General features: G+C 41.3%; 1 protein-coding gene across 1 annotated transcript; it reads right to left on the bottom strand.

Moving 5' to 3' along the window:
* Positions 1-2,680: 2,680 nt before the first annotated feature.
* Positions 2,681-4,171, bottom strand: LOC140815562 (uncharacterized). The gene has a single exon (XM_073174640.1). It carries the CDS (start codon positions 4,169-4,171, stop codon positions 2,681-2,683), a length of 1,491 nt encoding a protein of 496 aa, XP_073030741.1.
* Positions 4,172-21,279: the final 17,108 nt, after the last annotated feature.

Here is a 21,279-nt window from a genome sequence, read left to right as displayed (position 1 = left end):
GCGAATGGTTGTGTGATTTCTGAAAAACCCACCGATCGAATTGATTAAACACATATATAATCTTCAAAACTTAATCTCATTTTATAATCAATTCATCTTGCTTCTTATATTATGATTCTATCAACCCACCCTTTCTAATTCGTATTAATAATGCTTTGCATATTAAAATATAATAAATTATATAGTTATTAAACTAACGTTTCATTTGAATTGTTGAAAATATAATTAAATGACTTCTAAGTCATACTGATACTAAAATCTCAAATTCGACGCAAAGTCTCAAAATCTAAATTTAATAATATTCGTCCCTAACTCAAAAAACAATAAAATAAAAAATATATATCACCAGATGAAAAACTATAATGACATAAGAAACAAAATAATGTTATATTCCATTATTACAGACATTTATATTCTTTAGAATATAGTTTTGAAATATGAAAACATATGATAAGTAAATTATTATTAGGGTTGATAATGTTCACTTTTAGGAAATTAAAATATAATTATACATATGAAATTAACTCAAACATTATTCGTTAACGACAAACGAAATAAATTTTTCTCCTCCCAAACTCTGCTCCTCTACTAGGCGATTCCTTAGTAGGAAATTTTTTATTTAATTCTCCTCCTTCACTCTACTCCTCTGCTAGGCGATACCTTAGCAGGAAAATTTAATTTTTCTCCGGCCAAACTCTACTCCTCTGCTAAGCGACGCCTTAGCAGGAAAATAAAGATTTCACCCCGTCGCCCTCTAACTCCTCTGCTAGACGACGCCTTAGCAGGAAAATAAAGATTTCACCTCGTCACCCTCTAACTCCTCTGCTATGCGACGCCTTACCAGGAAAATAAATATTTCACCTCGTCACTCCCTAGCTCCTCTACTAGGCGATGCCTTAGTAGAAAAATAAAAATTCAACCTCCTCACCCTCTAACTCCTCTGCTAGCCGACGCCTTAGCAGGAAAATAAAGATTTCACCCCGTCGCCCTCTAACTCCTTTGCTAGGCGACGCCTTAGCAGGAAAATAAAGATTTCACCCCGTCGCCCTCTAACTCCGCTGCTAGGCGACGCCTTAGCAGGAAAATAAAGATTTCACCTCGTCCCCCTCTAACTCCTCTGCTATGCGACGCCTTACAGGAAAATAAATATTTCACCTCGTCACTCTCTAGCTCCTCTACTAGGCGATGCCTTAGTATGAAAATAAAAATTCAACCTCCTCACCCTCTAACTCCTCTGCTAGGTGATACCTTAGCAGGAAAATGAAAATACAACGCGCCCACCCTCTAACTCCTCTGCTAGGCGATACCTTAGCAGGAAAATGAAAATTCAACGCCCCCACCCTCTAACTCCTCTGCTAAGGTATTTAAAATTCAACACCCTCACCCTCTAACTCCTCTGCTAGGTGATACCTTAGCAGGAAAATAAGAATTCAACATCCCCCACCCTCTAACTCCTCTACTAAGTGATACCTTAGCAGGAAGATAAAATTCAACACATCAACCCTCTAACTCCTCTGCTAGGCAATGCCTTAGAAGGAAAATAAAATCAACACCTCCACCCTTTAACTCCTCTGCTAAGTCGGGCCTTAGCAGGAAAAATCAAACTCTCACCTCATCATCTCATAACTCCTCTGCTAAGCCGGGCCTTAGCAGGAAAATAAAATTCAAAGCGCCCACCCTCTAACTCCTCTGCTAGGCGATGCCTTAGCAAGAAAATAAAATCAACACCTCCACCCTCTAACTCCTCTGCTATGCCGGGCCTAGCTGGAAAATAAAAATCAACGTGCCCACTCTCTAACTCCTCTGCTAGGCGATGCCTTAGCAGGAAAATAAAATCAACACCTCCACCCTCTAACTCCTCTGCTAAGCCGAGCCTTAGCAGGAAAATAAAATTCAACGCGCTCACCCTCTAACTCCTCTGCTAGGCGATGCCTTAGCAAGAAAATAAAATCAACACCTCCACCCTCTAACTCATCTGCTAGGTGACACCTTAGCAGGAAAATAGAAATTCACCATCTCCACCCTCTAACTCTTCTGCTAAGCCGCGCCTTAGCAGGAAAATAAAATTAACACCTCCACCCTCTAACTCCTCTTCTAAGCCGGGCCTTAGCAGGAAAAATCAAACTCTCACCTCATCATCTCATAACTCCTCTGCTAAGCCGGGCCTTAGCAGGAAAATAAATATTCTCCACCCTCACTCTCAAACTCCTCTGCTAGGCGACACCTTAGCAGGAAAATAAAATTTTTCTTCTCCCAAACTCTACTCCTCTGCTAGGCGATGCCTTAGCAGGAAAATAAATATTCTCCATCTCACCCTCTACTCCTCTGCTAGGCGATGCCTTAGCAGGAAAAATTTAACTTTTCTCCCTCCCCCCCCCCCCCACTTTTCTCCTCTACTAGGCGCAGTCTAAGTAGGTAAAATAAAATTCATATAATCCTCATAATACAAGAACAACCACGAACTTAATATAAGAACTTGGCTTTATTAAATATCAACTGATAACGTAAGACAAATTCAGGAACGAAATACATCAAAAATGAAGTAAAGATATTCTCTAAGGTGGTAAGCGTTCCCATGCCTCTTTAGAGTCTTACCCAGCACATTCTCCAACTTTCCTCTCAGCTCCTCTTGTACCTCCACAGGACAAAGTTACCCATTTAGAAGCTTCTCTGAATGACTCTACAACTGCAAGACTGAGCTCAAGCTTCCATGCGAATGTTCGTGACCTCTCTTTTCTTCTTCCTTCACGATTCTTTCATAACAACGACGTGCGACTTTTTGGTCCCCGCGCAGGACTCCAACTCCTTTTCCCACAGGAAACTTAAGCTTCTGATGATAACTGGAAGCTACTGCTCTAAATTCCTTCAGGGATGGTCGTCCTAGAATTCCACTATACGCTGACGGGGTATCTACTACAGTGAAGGCTATCATCTTTGTTACCCGCCGAGGATCAGTCCCCAAGGATAGGGGAAGAACAATCTGACCCAAAGGCAAGATGACGTGTTCTGCAAACCCATACAGCGGGGTGGATACCGGCTCAAACTCAAGTCCTCCCATCTTCATTTGATCCAACGTGCTCTTGAACAAGACGTTCACGGAGCTCCCATTATCAATAAATATTCTCGTCACATCATAATTGGCAATGGTGGCCCTTACCACCAAGGCATCGTTATGTGGAGTCACAATGCCTCGAAGGTCTTCCGGCTCAAAGCTGATGACGGGGTCTTGTGATAAGTCTGCACCCCTAGATATCTCAAAGTTCTCCAACCTTCTCCCATGTGCCTTCCGAGGTCGCCCCGAGTCTCCATCAGTAGCACCCCCCGAGATCATATGAATCATTCCTCTCGTAGGGTGGTTATCCTCATTCATTCCCTTCCTCGGTTCGACGGGCTCCTGAGGGACATCTTGACATCGACCTTCCCCTCTCTGCACCTCGATCCTCTGACTTGTCCATGGAGGGACTTGACCACGCCTATGGAACGAGTGAGACCTCTGTCGGCTCCTGGATGAGGATCCTTCTCGTATATCCCGCGAAGTCAATCTAGCACTGCACTCAACTCTTTGCGACTTCTCCCACCTCCCCTCGGACTCCTTCACTTCCATCACCTTGTCACGACTCCTATCCAGAGAAACATGTGATGAGAATTGTCTTCTGTCCCTAGCTTTATCCTCCTCATTTTCCTCTGCACCCCTCTTCCTTCCTCCTCTCTCCGCTCTCTCAACTCTTCCTCCCCCAGGCCGCTGCTCCATCCTCTTGTGCCGCTGGGCATCCTCTAGATTTACATATTTTTCCGCCTGAGCTAACAAGTAATCATAGCTCGACGGAGGTCTCTTGACCAGCGATTTGAAGAATTCTCCCCCCTCAGCCCTTGGGTAAAGGCGCTTATCATGATGTCGGGGGGTAGCCGCTGGTATTTCCAACGCTGCGCTGTTGAAGCGCTGGACAAACTCCCGCAAGGTTTCAGCCTCTTGTTGTTTCATCACAAACAGGCTCAAATAATTCTTCTGATGCCTCTTGCTACTGGCAAATCTGTGCAAGAAAGCTGTAGCAAAATCCTCAAAAGACTGTATGGAGTTGGGCTGCAGGGTATTAAACCATTGTTGGGCTGACCTCACCAACGTGCCCAGGAACACCCTGCACCTGACCCCATCTGAATATTGGTGCAACATAGCCTCATTCTCAAATCTCCCCAAGTGTTCTTCGGGGTCTGTATGTCCGTCATATTCTCCAACGTTTGATTGTCGGAAATTTGGAGGAAGCCCTTCTTCCAAGATGGATAGTGAAAAGGGGCTTCTTTTCTTGGGTACCGGCTCCCTGCTTCCTACCTGCTCTCCCAACCTCCGTATCTCCTACCACATCTCCCTCATCTCACTAATCTCCCCACTTTGGAGGGGATGCGTCTCTTCAACCCTGCTCTGGTGGACTTCAACATTTTTTTCACGCTCCTGACGGGGCGGCATGTTCCTCTACAAACATAGACTCTTGATTCCTCTTCATGGCCTCATCCACTGTCCGGGTGATAAATTTACCCAACTGCTCCAGGGTCAAGTTCCCCACATTTTCATTAGGACGGGGTTGCTCGACCCTGTTCTCTTGATGAGGCTGTTCTGTTCTCGCCTTCTGATGGGGTTGTTCATGCCTTGCCTCAGCATGAGACTGTTCAGGTCCCCTCTGAGGACGCGATGATGCTGAGGTAGCTCTTCTACTCCCTCTCTTCCCTACCATCTCTACGTCTCAACTCAAATGTTCCCACAGACGGCGCCAAGTGATACTCACGGGAAATTTAGGGTCCGATTCCAGCAAGTGTCCAGACGCAGGTTCCGAAATTACCCTGAGCCTGAAATAACAAATAAGATCGTTAGGAGGGGGCCAGGAAGGTGTCCTGGTGTAGCCCCTCCGACGCTCAAGTCAGAGACTTAGGATATATGGGGGAAGCAGCTAAGGATGCTGCTGAAAACAATATAGTAAATAAATCGAATGAACACTCAAACCTGGTATTTATAGGAGAATACCTGGGCCCTCGATGGGATTGTCTTCTATTTAGGCTTGGGATGGGCCAGGGGTAGTGGGCCCATCCACGGGGTATCACCACACATACATGTGAACACATAGGATATCCATACCCGAAGGTAAGCGGTAAATCCCCGACTACAATGCATCGACTCCTATATGTTTCGACAGAACACCCAACCTTGCCACCTGATGACCCCTTAAAATTCGGTAAATAAGTCAAAGTGCAATGCTAGCATATAGAGTCTCAATGTTGTCCCGGGTCATAAGGACTAATGGTGTACAACCATAAACTAGGAAGTTTCCACTCGATAAGTGAGAACCACTTTGAAAGTCCTTTTATGGAGGGTTGTTTAGTGCACTCTACCAGGAGCACCTATCTGCATGCTCGAACATCACAATGTCCCCTACCAATGAAACATGGTACTCACATCGCAGATACTAGTCTCGAGCTCTAGCGGCCTATATCCTTCTTAACAGCGGCTGAATCGACTAGGAACTGTTTAGAATATACAGTATTCCAAATATGAGTTTCATGATACTCATCATATGAGCATCTCACATTCTTTCTACTATTTGTATATTCAAGGATTTTATCTATGCAACTAGCATGGGTATACAGATAAAGAAGTTCCAAAACAATAGTTTCAAATATTATGAAAGTAAAGACTGTTTATACATAGATTTTAATTGTGAACACTCGGCCAACACTTGGCTCGACGTGCACCTACTCTAACATAATGAACAAGTTCTACAAAACAAGCAAGAATCGCAAGTTAATGGATTACAAAAGTGATAAATGCTGGCGATAGAGAAAATGATAATGACAGTTTATATGAGTATCTGGTTCGTTGAAGCATAGATTAGTCCAAGTGGATGACTGTTAGTGGATATATTTTGAAATTTGAAAAGCTTCAAATGGCAGTATAATGAGTAATTTCAAATTTTAAGAAGACAACTGCCACGTCATATAAGGCGGTCAGAAAGTTGAGTGATTTTTACGCAATGACATGAGGAACATGCCCAAAACAAGATAAAAATGAACCGGTTTGCTTTATTTGTGAATAGAGTGTACGACTGAAACCATGTAATAAATATGTGTAGTCAACTCGTCAACTGCAACGGTTAGAAAAGAGTTTTTTCCGACCCATTAATTTATTGATTTAACCGCTATTTCACCCTAAATACATGCATATTTATTACAAGGTTAAATGATACTAGCCTTGGAGAAGCCGACGGTTGACAAAGATCTCTTCATACTCTCCAGTCAATTAGCCATAATGATAATCACAACCTTTTATATGGTCCGAGTCTATAAATAAGAGAAAACCAATTATTCATGAAATCACTTTAAACAAATTATAAACAAGACCATCGTGGCTAGTCGCAAAATGAAGTACGAGAACAGCGTTTCGGAGAAAACGTTGTCCATCTGGTCCAAGCTCCAGGAGTTGTAGTTCTTCAGGGAGATAGGTCTCCCTCGAAGAGGACCTGTTGCCACAAGGAAACTTGTGGCATGAAAGAGGAAGTACCGTCGTCGTCTGGGCGTCCCCCATGCTACAGACATCTTCAAGGGTGAAGGTGTCTACCTTCTGATGCTCTTCAAGGAGCAGAAGGTCCTGAGAAGGATTGCTTTCTCAGATGACTTTTTGAGGACATGCACCGGTGAGATAGGCGCCTAGATGTCCCTCTGAATGGCTGTTGTAGATAGGAAAATAAATAATGTAGAGGTCCAAACAGAAAGGAGTTAGATTTTTCTTTCTTATTAGGGTTAAGCTGCGGAATCGTCTCGTTCACAAACCACGATGGTGCAACGTGGTATTTCACGCATTCTAGTAGTTTGTTTCCTACTGTACTGAATTTGATACTAGTGTTTATCAGATGTACTGTTCTCAAAGCCTGATTTAATGAGTGAAAGTTTATTTTGTTTATGTTTCGTTTCCATACTTTTTGTTGATTCTATGCAATACTTAATTATGGAAATAAACAATATATTGACATGTAAAGGAATTAAGATAAATCAATTAATCCAAGAATACTTCAGAATTAAGAAAACTTAGTGTCCGGTAGAGGCTTGATGAATATATTGGATGCTTGCTGATTTGTTGGAATATATTCAAGGCGAATTTCCTTCTTCATGACATGTTCTCGGATGAAATGATGTCTAATGTCTGTATGCTTTTCCCGAGAGTGCAATACACAATTGTATGTAATTGTTATTGCACTTGTGTTGTCACAGAAAATATGAGAGGTAGCGGTTTGAATTCCATAGACTTTGAGCTGCTGTTGAATCCAAGTAATTGAGCACAGCAACTTCCAGCCGCAAGATATTATGCTTCAATGGTTGAGGTAGCAATAGAGGTTTGTTTCTTGCTGAACCAAGATATTAGTCTATCGCCCAAGAACTGACATGAACCGCTGGTGCTTTTCCTGTTGATTTTACGCCCTGTGTAATCTACGTCTAAATAACCTACAATATTAAAACTTGAATATTTGGGATACCAAAGACTCACATTAATAGTACCTTTAAGATATTTAAGAATGTGTTTAGCAGCAGTGTAGTGTGATTGCATAAGATTAGCTTCAAAACATGCACACAAACAAACTGCTAACATGATGTCTGGCCGGCTAGCGGTCAGATATAATAGTGAACCAATCAATCCCCTGTACATGGTTGTGTTTATTGAGATTTTCCCTTCCTTTTTGTCCAGTTTGACTAATGAGCTCATTGGGGTAGCAGCTTTAGAGCAATTTTCCATACCAAACTTCTTGAGCATGTCTCTTGTATATTTGGCTTGGTTAATGAAAATGTCATTTTCTGACTGCTTGACTTGCATTCCTAGAGAGAAGTTTAACTCTCCCATCATGCTCATTTCAAACTTTGGGGTTAGTTGATCCAAATATTATATCATCGACATAAATTTTTACAAATAGTGAATGATAATCCTTCAAGAATTTAAACAATCTTTTGTCAACCGTTCCAATTGAAAAATCATGATAGAGTAGGAACTTGGTTAAAGTTCCATACCAAGCACGTTGTGCTTGTTTTAGTTCATACAATGCTTTATCTAATCTATATACATTATTAGGATGAGTATGAATAAAGAAATCAGATGGTTTTTCAACATATAATTCCTCATTAAGTAAACCATTCAAGAATGCAGATTTGACATCTATTTGGTATACATTAAAATCTTTAAATGCAACAAATGTAAGAAATATTTTAATAGCCTCTAATCTGGCAACATGAGCAAATGATTCATCGAAGTTAATACCCTCTTCATATCTATAGCCTTGTGCTATAAGTCTATCTTTGTTTCTCACTACTGAACTGTTCTCGTCCATCTTATTTCTAAAGACCCATCTATGCATATTAGTAAGTCGAGGAACCAAGTTCCATACTTTGCTTCTTTCAAACGGATTCACTTCTTCCTACATAGCATCTATCCAGTTAGTATCATTTAGTGCATCATCGATTTTATTAGGTTCTAACTGAAAAACAAATTTTGTATGCATAAATTCATCAATCATTTGCTTTCTAGTTCTAAAAAGAGCGGTTGGGTTACCGATGACCAGCTCAAGTGGATGATTATTATTCCACCGGAGACTTGGTCCATATGGATTGGACTCTGTTAGTTGTGCGGTTGTATCTTCTTGTTTCATCTTTCCTCCTTTATCTGAATAATTTACAAGAGGTGATGGTTCACCGGTTCATTCATCTGATGAGAATTGTTCTTGGACGGTTGGATTTTGTTCAGAAACATTTTCAATCGTTCTTCTCAGATCTATCTCATCATCACTGCTAGACTCAAGGTTACTGGCATCTAATTTATTACTTAAATCATGAATGTTGTTATTGTTATTATTATCATGACAGATGGACGATTCATCAAATATAATATGTATGGATTCTTCAACAGTTAGAGTTCTTTGATTGTATACTATATAAGCTTTGCTAACTCCTGAATATCCCAAAAGAACCATTATTAGATTTAGCATCGAATGCGGTTAAATGTGTCTTGCCATTATTATGTAAGAAACACTTACAAACGAATATGCAGAAATATCCAATCTCGGGCTGCTTGTCGATCTAGATCTCATATGTAGTCTTTTCAAGATCCTTGTTATTCATGGACCGATTCTGAGCGTAGCAAATATTGTTGACAGCTTCTACCCAAAATCTCTAAGCGATCCCAGACTCTACTAACATAGTTCTAGCTACTTCTTTGAGGGTGTGGTTTCTTCTTTCAGCAACTCCTTTTTGTTGCGGTTATCTGGCAGCTGAGAGCTCATGCTTGATGCCATGATTCTCAAGATAGGACGACAGGATTTGGATCAAAAATTCAGTTCCTCTATCACTCCTGATCATGTCTACCACTGCAGTTCTTTCATTCTGAAGTTTCTTGAGAAGTTTGATGAGTTGTGCAGCGGTTTGATCCTTGGAACTCAAAAATATTACCCACGTGAATCGGGAAAAATCATCAATTACCACTAGGGTATATTTATTTCCTCCTAAGCTCATTACTGGTATGAGTCCAAACAAATCCATGTGAAGTAGTTCCAAAAATCAAACTGATGAGTTCCTTTCTTTATTCTTGAAGGTTGATCAAACATGTTTACCTAGTTGCAACCATTGCAGATTTTATCTTTTGCAAAATCAATGTTAGGCAGACCAGATACCAACTTAATCTTGTTAATAATGACAATAGACTTGAAATTAAGGTGATTAAGCTGTTTATGTTGTAACCAATTTTTATTTTCATTTAAGGCTATAAAACAAGTAGGTGCATTTAAGTTGTCATCATTCTATCTCATATTATATTTGTTATGTTCTCTAAGACTAGTCAACATAATATTTCCTGCTGCAGATTTAACCATGCAAATGTGCTTGTGAAACTCAACGGTGTAACCGTTGTCACATAGTTGACTTATGCTAATCAAATTGTAACACAAATTTTCAACTGAGAGTACATTTTTTATAATTATTTTACCATGGGTAATCTTAACTTTACCCACTGCTTTACGTTTAGAATTATCACCAAAATTGATTCTTTGTTTTTTTGTAATCAATGACTTCTGATAGAAGTTATATATTTCCTGTCATGTGTCTGGAGCAGCTATTGTCTAAGAACCAAGTGGATTCTTCTACACTTCTTCTTTCATACCTGAATTATTGAAATAAGATCTTGGTACCCATATCCTATTTGGGTCCTAAACCTATTAGACCCTTCGGGATCCACACTTGGATTATCCTGAGGGAATTTCCATTGTGTATCCTAGAATGGATGCGGTTAGGTGCATAATCAGGTGGTGTGTGATCGAGCAAAACTTGCACTGTGGAATCCTCGATAAAAATATGATTTTGTATGCTCAAAAATTAATCGCAAGTGCACGATGTCAAGTAATAGTATAATGTACGTGAGTAGGAGTATCGTTCCACTGAAGACTGTATTTGACAATTATTATTTTCAGTTATTAAATCTTTAGCAACGAAAAGTTGAATGATTGTTTTATTGCTACTATAATCAAATAAACATGCAAATAAAAATTTTCAAAATCAAGTAATGAAATATAATGTCTAAAATGGTTGAGTAAAATTCAATAAGAAATGAATTTGTTGGAAATATCAGTTTACCTACCCCTCGTTAATTAATTAATTTGTTTGATAATGATTGTATGCCTCCGACAGGATTTCCTATTCAATTTAACACACTCTCTCGAGCAATGCCAAACTAATTCTACTCAATGAAGTAATTAAATGTCTTTAATTATTTATCAAGAGTGAATTGCATGTCGATTTATGTAATCTCCTAGTTTTCGACCCTTAGGACTATGACTATCGGCGCGTATCCAATTTCATATGTCTATGTAAATTGTAGATCCACGGATTATACTACTCGTTCCTAACACAAGTTATTCTCTCGAACTCACTCGTAATATGAAACGTTGTTAAAGTTAGTTACGCTCTAACAACACAATAAAAAAGTAGTATAATCAAAAATAAATCAGAAATCGAGGTGTAAATTAATTATATCGAAGTTTGGGGTAGGATCCCTTAAATCCCAACAAATAATAAAAGTTTAGCTACTCGAGTTCATATTAAAACTAAACAAAACAAAGTTTAAAGAATAGAAACTAGATCAGAAATACTAGGCGTGACGAAAATCGCAAAGACGACGCCCGAAAATCTTCAAATCTTCAACTTCTGGCGCGAAAAATCTCCAAAGCTTGTGGCGGCTTTGAAATTATGTCTAAATGTCCTTTTTTCGTCCAACCATCATTCCCATATCCTCTCCTCCTCCCAACTAAGGTATGGAATCGGCAAATATATTTTTCCAAAAATAGGTGGCGCTCGGGCGGTAGAATATTACCGCTCGAGCACCACATCTTCTGTAATCTTGCTTGGGATGTGTGGCAGTCGTGCACGGGTGGTAGAAAATTACCGCCCGAGCGCCGAGTCTTCTGTAAGTTGGCTCTTCGGAAGATAAATCCCGCGCCCGGGCGATAGAAAATTACCGCCCGAGCGCCACATGTTCTGGACATCACCTTTGGCATTCAACTCTCGCGCCCGGGCGGTAGTTTTCTACCGCTCGGGCGCCACCTTTTCTGCTCATTTTAAAAACTACCGCCCGGGCGCCACCTTTTCTGCTCATTTTATTCTTCGATTGCATACTTCGCTCCAATTTCGGTTCTCCGATCATTTCACCTGCAAATTTGTCACACACAAGTAAGAAACGATCAAATGCATATGTTTACTCTAAAACGAACAAAAATGTAAATGATATGGACGCATGCACAATGCAAACACACGCAGACTAATGCATTAAAATCATGCGGGTTTCAGACAATTTTATTGTGTTTAATCTAGTGATTAAAATCATGCGGGTTTCAGACAATTTTTATTGTGTTTAAACTAATGCATATGTTTAATCTAGTGTTTCAGACAATTTTATTCGCAAATCATGCGGGTTGCCGAATCAACCAGTCAGCGCAAGTTTATCTTTTCTGAGTCCTGTTTCTACTTGGGACAAACCAGTTTACACATACAGTGGTGGAGTTTCATAGTTTGAACAACAAAATGTAGGGAGTCAATAGCCAACGTGCTCAACTGGTTTACAAAGATGGGGAGTACGTAGATCATTTTCACTATGCACTTGTCAGAAATTTTCTCTGACATTCCTCAATGCCTTACATCTCCATCTTTTTAGCCTTGGGATAGGATTTCATCCCTTTTTGGCTCCCCCTCACCTTACATCCCTTTATTATTTCATTTTTTTCTTTTTTTTTGGTGCATAGTTTTCTCATGCGTACCCCCTAGGCTTTGGATATAGGGTATTTTTATCTATATGGCCTAGGAATGGGTTTTTAGGTCCTATGCACGATTGAGATGAAGAATATTTGAGGAACACGTTTGATTTTCTACTTGAGTTTATGCTACTGGTTAGTCACTCATTTCAACAGGTATTCATTCAAGTTCCACTCGCATATAATGTTTCCCCAGTTCCCCTCACAAATTATTTTGAACTTAACTGTCATCGACACCACTATTAAAATCCACTATGTGTGTATAAACAAAATTCAATACATCGGGGGATTCATAACGAGTGATAAGACTAAGCAACATGCAGTTCATTTAGCCCAAAATCATCACTGGCTACCAATTGTCTAATTTCACCATCAACTGACACTCATGCAGGACAAATACGCAAGATAAAAAATACGAAAAATGACCCCCTCATACTAAATGTGTGCAATGTCCCCATTGCACAAAAGAAGAAGAAAACAAATGCAAACATGAATGCCAACACAACAACAAATGCAAAATAAATGACCGAACGAACAATAATCCGAAAACAAAAAAATAATGCAGTAGACAAAAGAAAAGAAAAGAAAAGAAAAGAAAGGGAAACAGTAAACTACCCTGATCAAAGCTCATCCTCATCGTGTTCCGGTGGTGGCACTCCGGTGGCATCCCCTTGCAGAAGCTAGTCATACTGAAACTGGTAGGGAGGAACAAACGGCGGAAGTGGTGGTATGGCCCCTGGATCTACGCCCACTTGGGGAGCATAGTGCGCATCATGGAGTCGAGGTGGGCAAGATGGTTCATGACATTGGCGTTGACATGCTCCTGATGAGACATGAAGGCAAGGGTCTCGTCCATTTTGTCACTCTGGGTGCGCCTGCGGGGCTGTGGGCGCCGAGGGACGGCGGCGCTTGAACCTCCTACTTCCTCCTCCTGAGTGGGTAAGTCAATCTGTCGTTTCGCCTTCTTCCGCCGCCAGTCATCCACACAAATAGGCTTCATAGGTTGTAGCCACTCCTCATCGTCCCAAAAAATAACTCACGCCTGGGCACACAATTCGGATATGATGGTAGGGAAAAATAGGCCGATGTGGCTGTTATGTATGCTCATCATGATTTGAGAGTGTAATAGCTTGCCCACGTTAATGGCGTAGTCCTGAGATAACGCAAAAAGTACCACTGCCAACTCTTTCTGCACCTCACTCTTGTGGGAAACTGGCATCATTCTTCTGGCCAAAAGTAGATACCACAGGACAATTTCGGCCCATAAATATTTTTCATCGAAGAAGCTCGAGGGTCCCCCTAATGGTTTCCAGGTTACCCCGGGAAGGCATAAAGTCTCAATGATCATCGAGTAATCTGGGTCAGCAACTAATGCCTCGAATTCGGAGTCTTCAATGTCGGCCGTTTCTAATAGGGCGTTAATCGTGAATGAATCGAATGGCACAAGCTTTCCTCTAACAAATGCCCTACCACTGTTCGTTCACCGGCATTTGCAAAAAATTCCCTAACTACAGACACCACTGCCGCCTTAGGTTGCTCGCCAAATTTAACCCATCCTCGTTTCTCCAATTCCCCAAGAGTGTCCAAGTGTCTATCCTTGAATAGATGACGAAATCCCCTTTCGGCAATGGGGTTTCTATGTATTTTAGCATGATCATATATATCCCTAGCCGCCGCATTCACATAGCGTGTTCTATCTAACAAGGAGGAAGAAGAAGAACCGGGAGTACCTTTCAATTTCTTTGGTGCCATAGTGGTGACGGAGATGGTGTATGAACCGGAGAAGATGACCGGAGTGATGAAGATTCTTGTTTCCCTAAGAAGGGTTGTGCCTTGCTGCTGGAAAATGGAGTGGAGATTTAGTGCCTGCACAAGAAAATCGAAAGAGGGGGGGGTGAGTTAGAGTTAGGGATTTGGGGAGAAATTTTCGCAGAATGAAAAGGGAAAGAGATTTCACGTCTTTATCTGCAGGCGCGCTCGAGCGGTAAAAAATTACCGCTCGAGCTCCAGGTTCTCTGGAATTATTTTCACGAAATGAGTGGGCGCGGTCGAGCGGTAAAATATTACCGCCCGAGCGCCAAACTCTCTGTAGATTATGAAATCAATGGTCGCGCTCGAGCGGTAAAAATGACCGCTCGAGCACCGAGATCTCTGGAAAATTTACACCCACCTCCCTTTTTTTTTAAATAAAAACTAAACAACAGTAAAAGAAAATAAAACATACTGACAAGAAAGAAAAATTAAATTAAATGCAGGAGAAGGGAAAGAAAAGTAGTTCTCGATTTACAATCGAGAGCTAGACTGTCGACCGGTCTCAGTTTGAATTATCTTGGAACCGGGTGATTCCAAGTTGTGGCTCAATTATGCCACCCATGTAGTGCTTCAATCGCTGGGCATTGACCGTGAATGTCCCATCCTTCCCATCGTGCAGTTCCACAGCTCCCGACGGGTATACTTTAGAAATCACGAATGGTCCAGACCATCGTGACTTCAATTTTCCAGGAAACAATCGCAACCGGGAGTTGTAGAGCAGAACATTGTCACCTTCCTTGAATTCCCTCTCGATGATCCGCTTGTCATGGGCCTTCTTCGTCTTCTCCTTATATGACAGTGCAAGATCATATGCCAGGTTCCGGAATTCCTCTAACTGATCCAGTTGCAGCAGACGTCGTTCACATGCGTCAGTAAAATTAAAGTTCAATGCTTTTGTGGCCCAGTATGCTCGATGCTCCAATTCTACAGGTAAATGACAGACTTTACCAAACAACAACCTATATGGTGTAGTGCCTATAGGTTTTTTAAAGGCAGTCCAATATGTCCAAAGCTCATCATCTAATCTCACTGACCAGTCTTTCCGACTGACACCTACAACTTTCTCCAAAATCCGCTTTATCTCTCGGTTCGACACTTCCACTGGACCACTCGTTTGGGGGTGATATGGGTTAGAGATCTTGTGTGTGACACCATATTTGCTCAAGAGTTTTTCAAATAGTTTATTACAAAAATGGGTGCCACCATCACTTATGATTGCTCTTGGTGTCCCTAACCTGTTAAAATATTTTTCTTTAAAAATTTTAGGACAACTTGAGCATCATTAGTGGCATACACTTCTGCCTCTACCCACTTAGACACATAATCAACCGCAACCAAGATATATTTTTTCGTGAACGAAATGGGAAACGGTCCCATGAAATCTATCCCCCATACATCAAAAACCTCACACTCAAGAATATTGTTTAATGGCATTTCATGACGGTTAGAGATGTTACCTGACCGCTGGAATTTATCACAGGTTAGCACATAAGCACGAGCATCTTTAAAGAGGGTTGGCCAATAAAAGCCACATTCAAGTACCTTAGATGCCGTCCTTGTTGGTCCAAAATGTCCACCTACCTCACGGTCATGGCAATGGTTGAGGATTTGCCCAAATTCCTCTGCAGCAACACACCTTCTTATCATGGAATCTGCACAAATCTTAAACAAAAATGGTTCTTCCCAAAAATATTATTTCACGGCAGAGAAGAATTTCTTTCGTTGGTGAAACGATAGATTTTGTGGTGGTGTGCCTGTGACAAGAAAGTTAGCGAAATTTGCATACCAAGGGTAGTGTCTCACCTCAAATAGCTGCTCATCAGGAAACCAATCATTTATAGCTTGATCTACACAATCATCACTAATCAGCTCTAACCTAGACAAGTGATCCGCTACCACATTCTCGACACCTTTCTTATCTTTTATTTCTAAATCAAATTCTTGCAATAATAAAATCCACCGAAGTAAGCATGGCTTTGCATTTTTTTTAGCAAGTAAATATTTCAATGTCGAGTGATCTGTGTAAACAATTAATTTGGCCAAAACAAGGTATGAATGAAATTTGTCAAGCGCAAATACTACTGCAAGTAATTCCTTTTCAGTTGTTGCATAATTCAATTGAGCCTCGTCAAAGGTCTTACTTGCGAAGTAAATTGTATGAAATACCTTGTTTTGACGTTGGCCAAGCACATCCCCCACCGCCGTATCACTGGCATCGCACATGATCTCGAAGGGCAGATCCCAATCCGGTGCCACCAAGACAGGAGCCATCACCAAGCGCCCCTTTAAATCCTCGTACGCCTGTAAACAATCAGCATTGAAATCAAAAGGCACATCTTTCATGAGTAAAGAAGATAGAGGTTTGGCAATTTTTGAAAAGTCTTTGATAAACCGCCTATAAAAACCGGCGTGGCCTAGAAAACTTCTAACTCCCTTCACTGAGGCTGGTCGCGGTAGGTTCTTTATGACTTCAATTTCATCTTTGTCCACATCAATTCCTTGTTCCGAAACTTGTGCCCTAAAACAATCCCCTCTTGGACCATGAAATGGCACTTTTCCCAATTAATCACCAAGTTCGTCTCCTCGCACCTTCTCAACACGGATCTCAAATTCTGCAAACACTCATCAAACGTTGCACCAAAGATAGAAAAGTCATCCATAAATACTTCAAGGAAGGTTTCAATCATATCATGGAATATAGCAATCATGCAGCGCTGAAATGTAGCAGGTGCATTACGAAGACCAAAAGGCATACGGCGAAAGGAAAAAGTTCCAAAAGGACAAGTGAAAGTGGTTTTCTCTTGGTCCTCAGGTGCAATAGTGATTTGATTATACCCTGAATACCCATCTAGAAAAAAATAAAATTCATGCCTCGCTAATCTCTTCAACATTTGATCAATAAAGGGAAGGGGAAAATGGTCCTTACGGGTGGCATCATTCAACTTCCTATAATCAATACACACTCTCCACCCCGTAACAGTTCTCGTGGGAATAAGTTCATTCTTTTCATTAGTGATCACCGTAATCCCAACTTTCTTTGGCACGCATTGAACAGGACTTACCCAAGCACTTTCTGAAATAGGATATATAGTACCTGAATCGAGAAGCTTAATAGTTTCAGCCTTCACTACCTCTTGCATCTTTGGATTTAGTCGTCTTTGAGGTTGCACGAGAGGTGAGTTCTTTTCTTCCATCAAGATTTTATGCATGCATATCGATGGACTGATTCCCTTGATGTCTTCCACCTTCCAGGCGAATGCCCTTTTGTGCTCTTTGAGAACTTGCAACAATTTTTCCTCCATAGCATCTGTCAAAGCAGTAAAAATAATGACAGGCAAAGTGTTATTTTCACATAGGTATACGTACTTTAAGTGCGGAGGTAAGGGTTTGAGTTCAAGCGTCGGTGGTTCCACGATGCTTGACTTTGGAGGGATTAAATCTCTGCGCTCTCCTTGATCTTCCAATCTCATCCTTATCGGCCTTCTCCATGGATGGTGGGCATTAAAGTATGCCACTATTTCAGCTTTTTCTCCGTCCAAGTCGTCGTCCTCCAATTCAGTTGTGAGGGTGGCTTCTAAAGGGTCCCCGAGAGCATCCTGCACATAGTTAGACACGAGAGCATCAACATCATAAATTCTATAACAACTATCAGAGTGCAGTGTGTGCTTAAGTGAATTAAAAACATCAAAAGTGATCTCTTCCTCGCCCACTCTCAATCTCAACTTCCCTTCTTGAACATCAATCAGGGCCTTTCCAGTCGCAAGGAATGGTCTCCCAAGAATCAACGGCATCTCTATGTCTTCCTCAATGTCAAGTACAATAAAGTCCGCAGGGAAAATAAATTTGTCCACTTTCACTAGCACATCCTCAATCACTCCGCGGGGGTACTTGACAGATCTGTCAGCTAGTTGTAAAGACATCCGCGTTGGCTTAGGTTCTCCCAATCCAAGTTTCCTAAACACAGAAAGAGGCATCAGGTTAATACTTGCACCAAGATCACATAACGCTTTATGCAAAACAACATCTCCAATCATGCAAGGAATAGAAAAACTCCCTGGATCCTTAAGTTTCGGTGGGATCTTGTTTTGCACCAAAGCAGAGCAATTTTCAGTAAGATTCACCGTCATGTGATCCTCCAGCTTCCTCTTATTTGCCAATATATCTTTCAAAAATTTAGCATAACTAGGCATATGCATCAAAGCATCGGCAAAAGGAATATTGATATGCAATTTTTTGAATACCTCAAGAAACTTACCGAATTGTACATCTAGTTTTGCTTTTTTCAGTGCTGCAAGAAAATGTGGAGGAATAACAATTTTAGGTTGTGCAGTGGGTGCTGGTGTAGAGTTAGAGGACTTACCTTTGGATGTTTCAGAATGCTCATCCAATTTTTTAGTTTTCTCTTGACTCTAAAACTTTCCCACTCTTCAACTCAATGGCCTTCACTTGATCTTTTGGATTTGTCTCTATGTTACTTGGCAAGGTGACTGGCTCTCTACTTGCTATCATCTTGGCCAACTGTCCAATTAGATTCTCGAGCCCTTTTATCGATGCATCTTGGTTTTGAAGTCCAGTTTCAGTGGATGAAATAAACTGAGACATCATTTGTTCCATGTTTGACTTCTTTTCTCTAGGAGGATAGATGTAACGCCCCAGATTCGACGACTGTCCTCAATGTACCAAGACGTGTCTTTCCAGCGTGCTTATGTCCTCACTCACACGCACCCTGGGAAACTTCCCAGGAGGCCACCCATCCCAAAATTGCCCAAAGTCAACCACGCTTAACTTTGGAGTTCTTATGTGATGAGCTACCGAAAAGAAGATGCACCTTCTTGATATGAGTAGTACCAATCAAATCTTTTAAGCCCTCCTCAACTATACAGTCCATTACATTGAACAGTCTCGGAATCCCTCTCATTCCGATGTGGGATCAGTTCATTCATGTTCCCTCCACCTAGAAGCCTGCCAGGAGCCTCTCATTGTCCGTTCAACCTCATGGCACCGACGATCACTCCCCACCCTCTTCGGCCCCGGGCCTCACATGCCCACCAGCTTCCGCTTGGTTCGTCCCCGAACCACACCGTACTAAGACAGGTCGGCTCTGATACCAACTGTAACGCCCCAGATTCAATGAATGTCCTCACTGTACCAAGATGTGTCTTTCCAGCGTGCTTATGTATTCATTCACACGCACCCTAGGAAACTTCCCAGGAGGTCACCCATACCAAAATTGCCCCAAGTCAAGCACGCTTAACTTTGGAGTTCTTATGTGATGAGCTACCGAAAATAAGATACACCTTCTTGATATGAGTAGTTCCAATCAAATGTTTTAAGTCCTCCTCAACTATACAATCCATTACATTGAACAGTCTCGGAATCACTCTCATTGCGATGTGGGATCGGTTCATTCATGTTCCCTCCACCTAGAAGCCTGCCAGGAGCCGCTCATTGTCCGTTCAACCTCATGGCACCGGCGATCACTCCCCTCCCTCTTCGACCCCGGGCCTCACATGGATCTATACATCGGTTGTTTCCCATATGATTGTCCTCCTTGCGGTCGATTCTGACTGTTTTGACCGCCCCATGAGAAGTTGGGATGTTGCCTCCATCCAGGATTGTATGTGTTTGAGTACGGATCATTCCTCGGACGGTTGTGGACTCCCACTTGGTTCACTAGTACCTCCTCATTTACATAGGTAGGACCACTATCTTGACAGTCCTTAACATAGTGCTCTCCTCCACATTTTTCACAAAATATCTCTTGCAGGCGCATCGATGTCCCGTTTACATTCATGCTGTCTATTTTCCTGTTGAGTGATTCTAATTGTGCGATGACAGCTGAAAAGTCAGTTACCTGGTGTACTCCTGCATTCCTTCGCTGAGTGTTCCTTTCAGATTGATGGTGATACCTGCTAGCAGCCATCTCCTCTAGTAACTCATACCCCTCTTCGGCCGTTTTCCTCAACAGATTTCCGCAGGTCGCGGCATCTATCATGGTTCGGTTAGATGAAATTAAACCATAGTAAAAAGTTTGGACCACTAAACCAAGAGGCAACTCATGATGTGGGCATCTTCGCAATAAGTATTTGTAGCGCTCCCAAGCCTCGTAGAGTGACTCCTGCTCAAATTGAGAGAAGGTGGTTATGTCCGCTCGCAGCTTCATGGTTTTTGATGGAGGAAAGTACTTCAAGAGGAATTCCTTGGCCATATCCTCCCAAGTTGTGATTGAACCTACAGGCAAACAATTCAACCAAGATTTAGCTTTATCTCGCAAAGAGAACGGAAATAAACATAGTCTAACAGCATCATCTGAAACTCCATTAAATTTAAAAGTATCGCAAATTTCTAAGAAGTCGGCGATGTGAGTGTTCGGATCATCTAGCACATTTCCCACGAATTGGACATTGTTCTGGATCATTTGAAGTATTGCTGGCTTGATCTCAAACTGGTTTTCCCTAACAGTTGGTCGCACTATGCTTGGACGTGCTCCATCAAGCGATGGTTGTGCATACTGAAGCAAGGGTATGCGCCTTGGCTCTTCGATCCTTGGATCTTCGTGATGCTCCAGCTCACGTTTGTTCCTATTCATTATGTCTGTTAGACTTTGCTGTTTTCGTCTTCTACGTAAGGTTCTTTCAATCTCGGGATCGAATGTCTCTAGTTCAGACTCTAGAGACCTTGGCGTGCACAAGAGAGTATCTGCGAAAAAATCGAAGGTGTCAACCAAAGTGAAAATAGAGAATGCTAAGGTAAATAATTGAAAATAAATTGTAGATTAACAGTCCCCGGCAACGGTGCCAAAAACTTGATCGAACAAAACTTGCACTGTGAAATCCTCGATAAAAATATGATTTTGTATGCTCAACAATTAATCGCAAGTGCACGATGTCAAGTAATAGTATAATGTACGTGAGTACGAGTATCATTCCAATGAAGACTGTATTTGACAATTATTATTTTCAGCTACTAAATCTTTAGCAACGAAAATTTGAATGATTGTTTTATTGCAACTATAATCAAATAAACATGCAAATAATTTTTTTCAAAATCAAGTAATGAAATATAATGTCTAAAATGGTTGAGTAAAATTCAATAAGAAATGAATTTGTTGGTAATATCGGTTCACCTACCCCTCGTTAATTAATTAATT

This window comes from Primulina eburnea, chromosome 15 (genome assembly GCF_022965805.1).
Source record: "Primulina eburnea isolate SZY01 chromosome 15, ASM2296580v1, whole genome shotgun sequence".
NCBI classification, from domain to species: Eukaryota; Viridiplantae; Streptophyta; class Magnoliopsida; order Lamiales; family Gesneriaceae; genus Primulina; species Primulina eburnea.
This window is presented reverse-complemented; position numbering and strand designations above follow the sequence as displayed.

Excerpts from the sequence above, each read along its gene's own strand:
- LOC140815562 (XM_073174640.1), bottom strand. The coding sequence starts at position 4,171 with ATGTTGCACCAATATTCAGATGGGGTCAGGTGCAGGGTGTTCCTGGGC.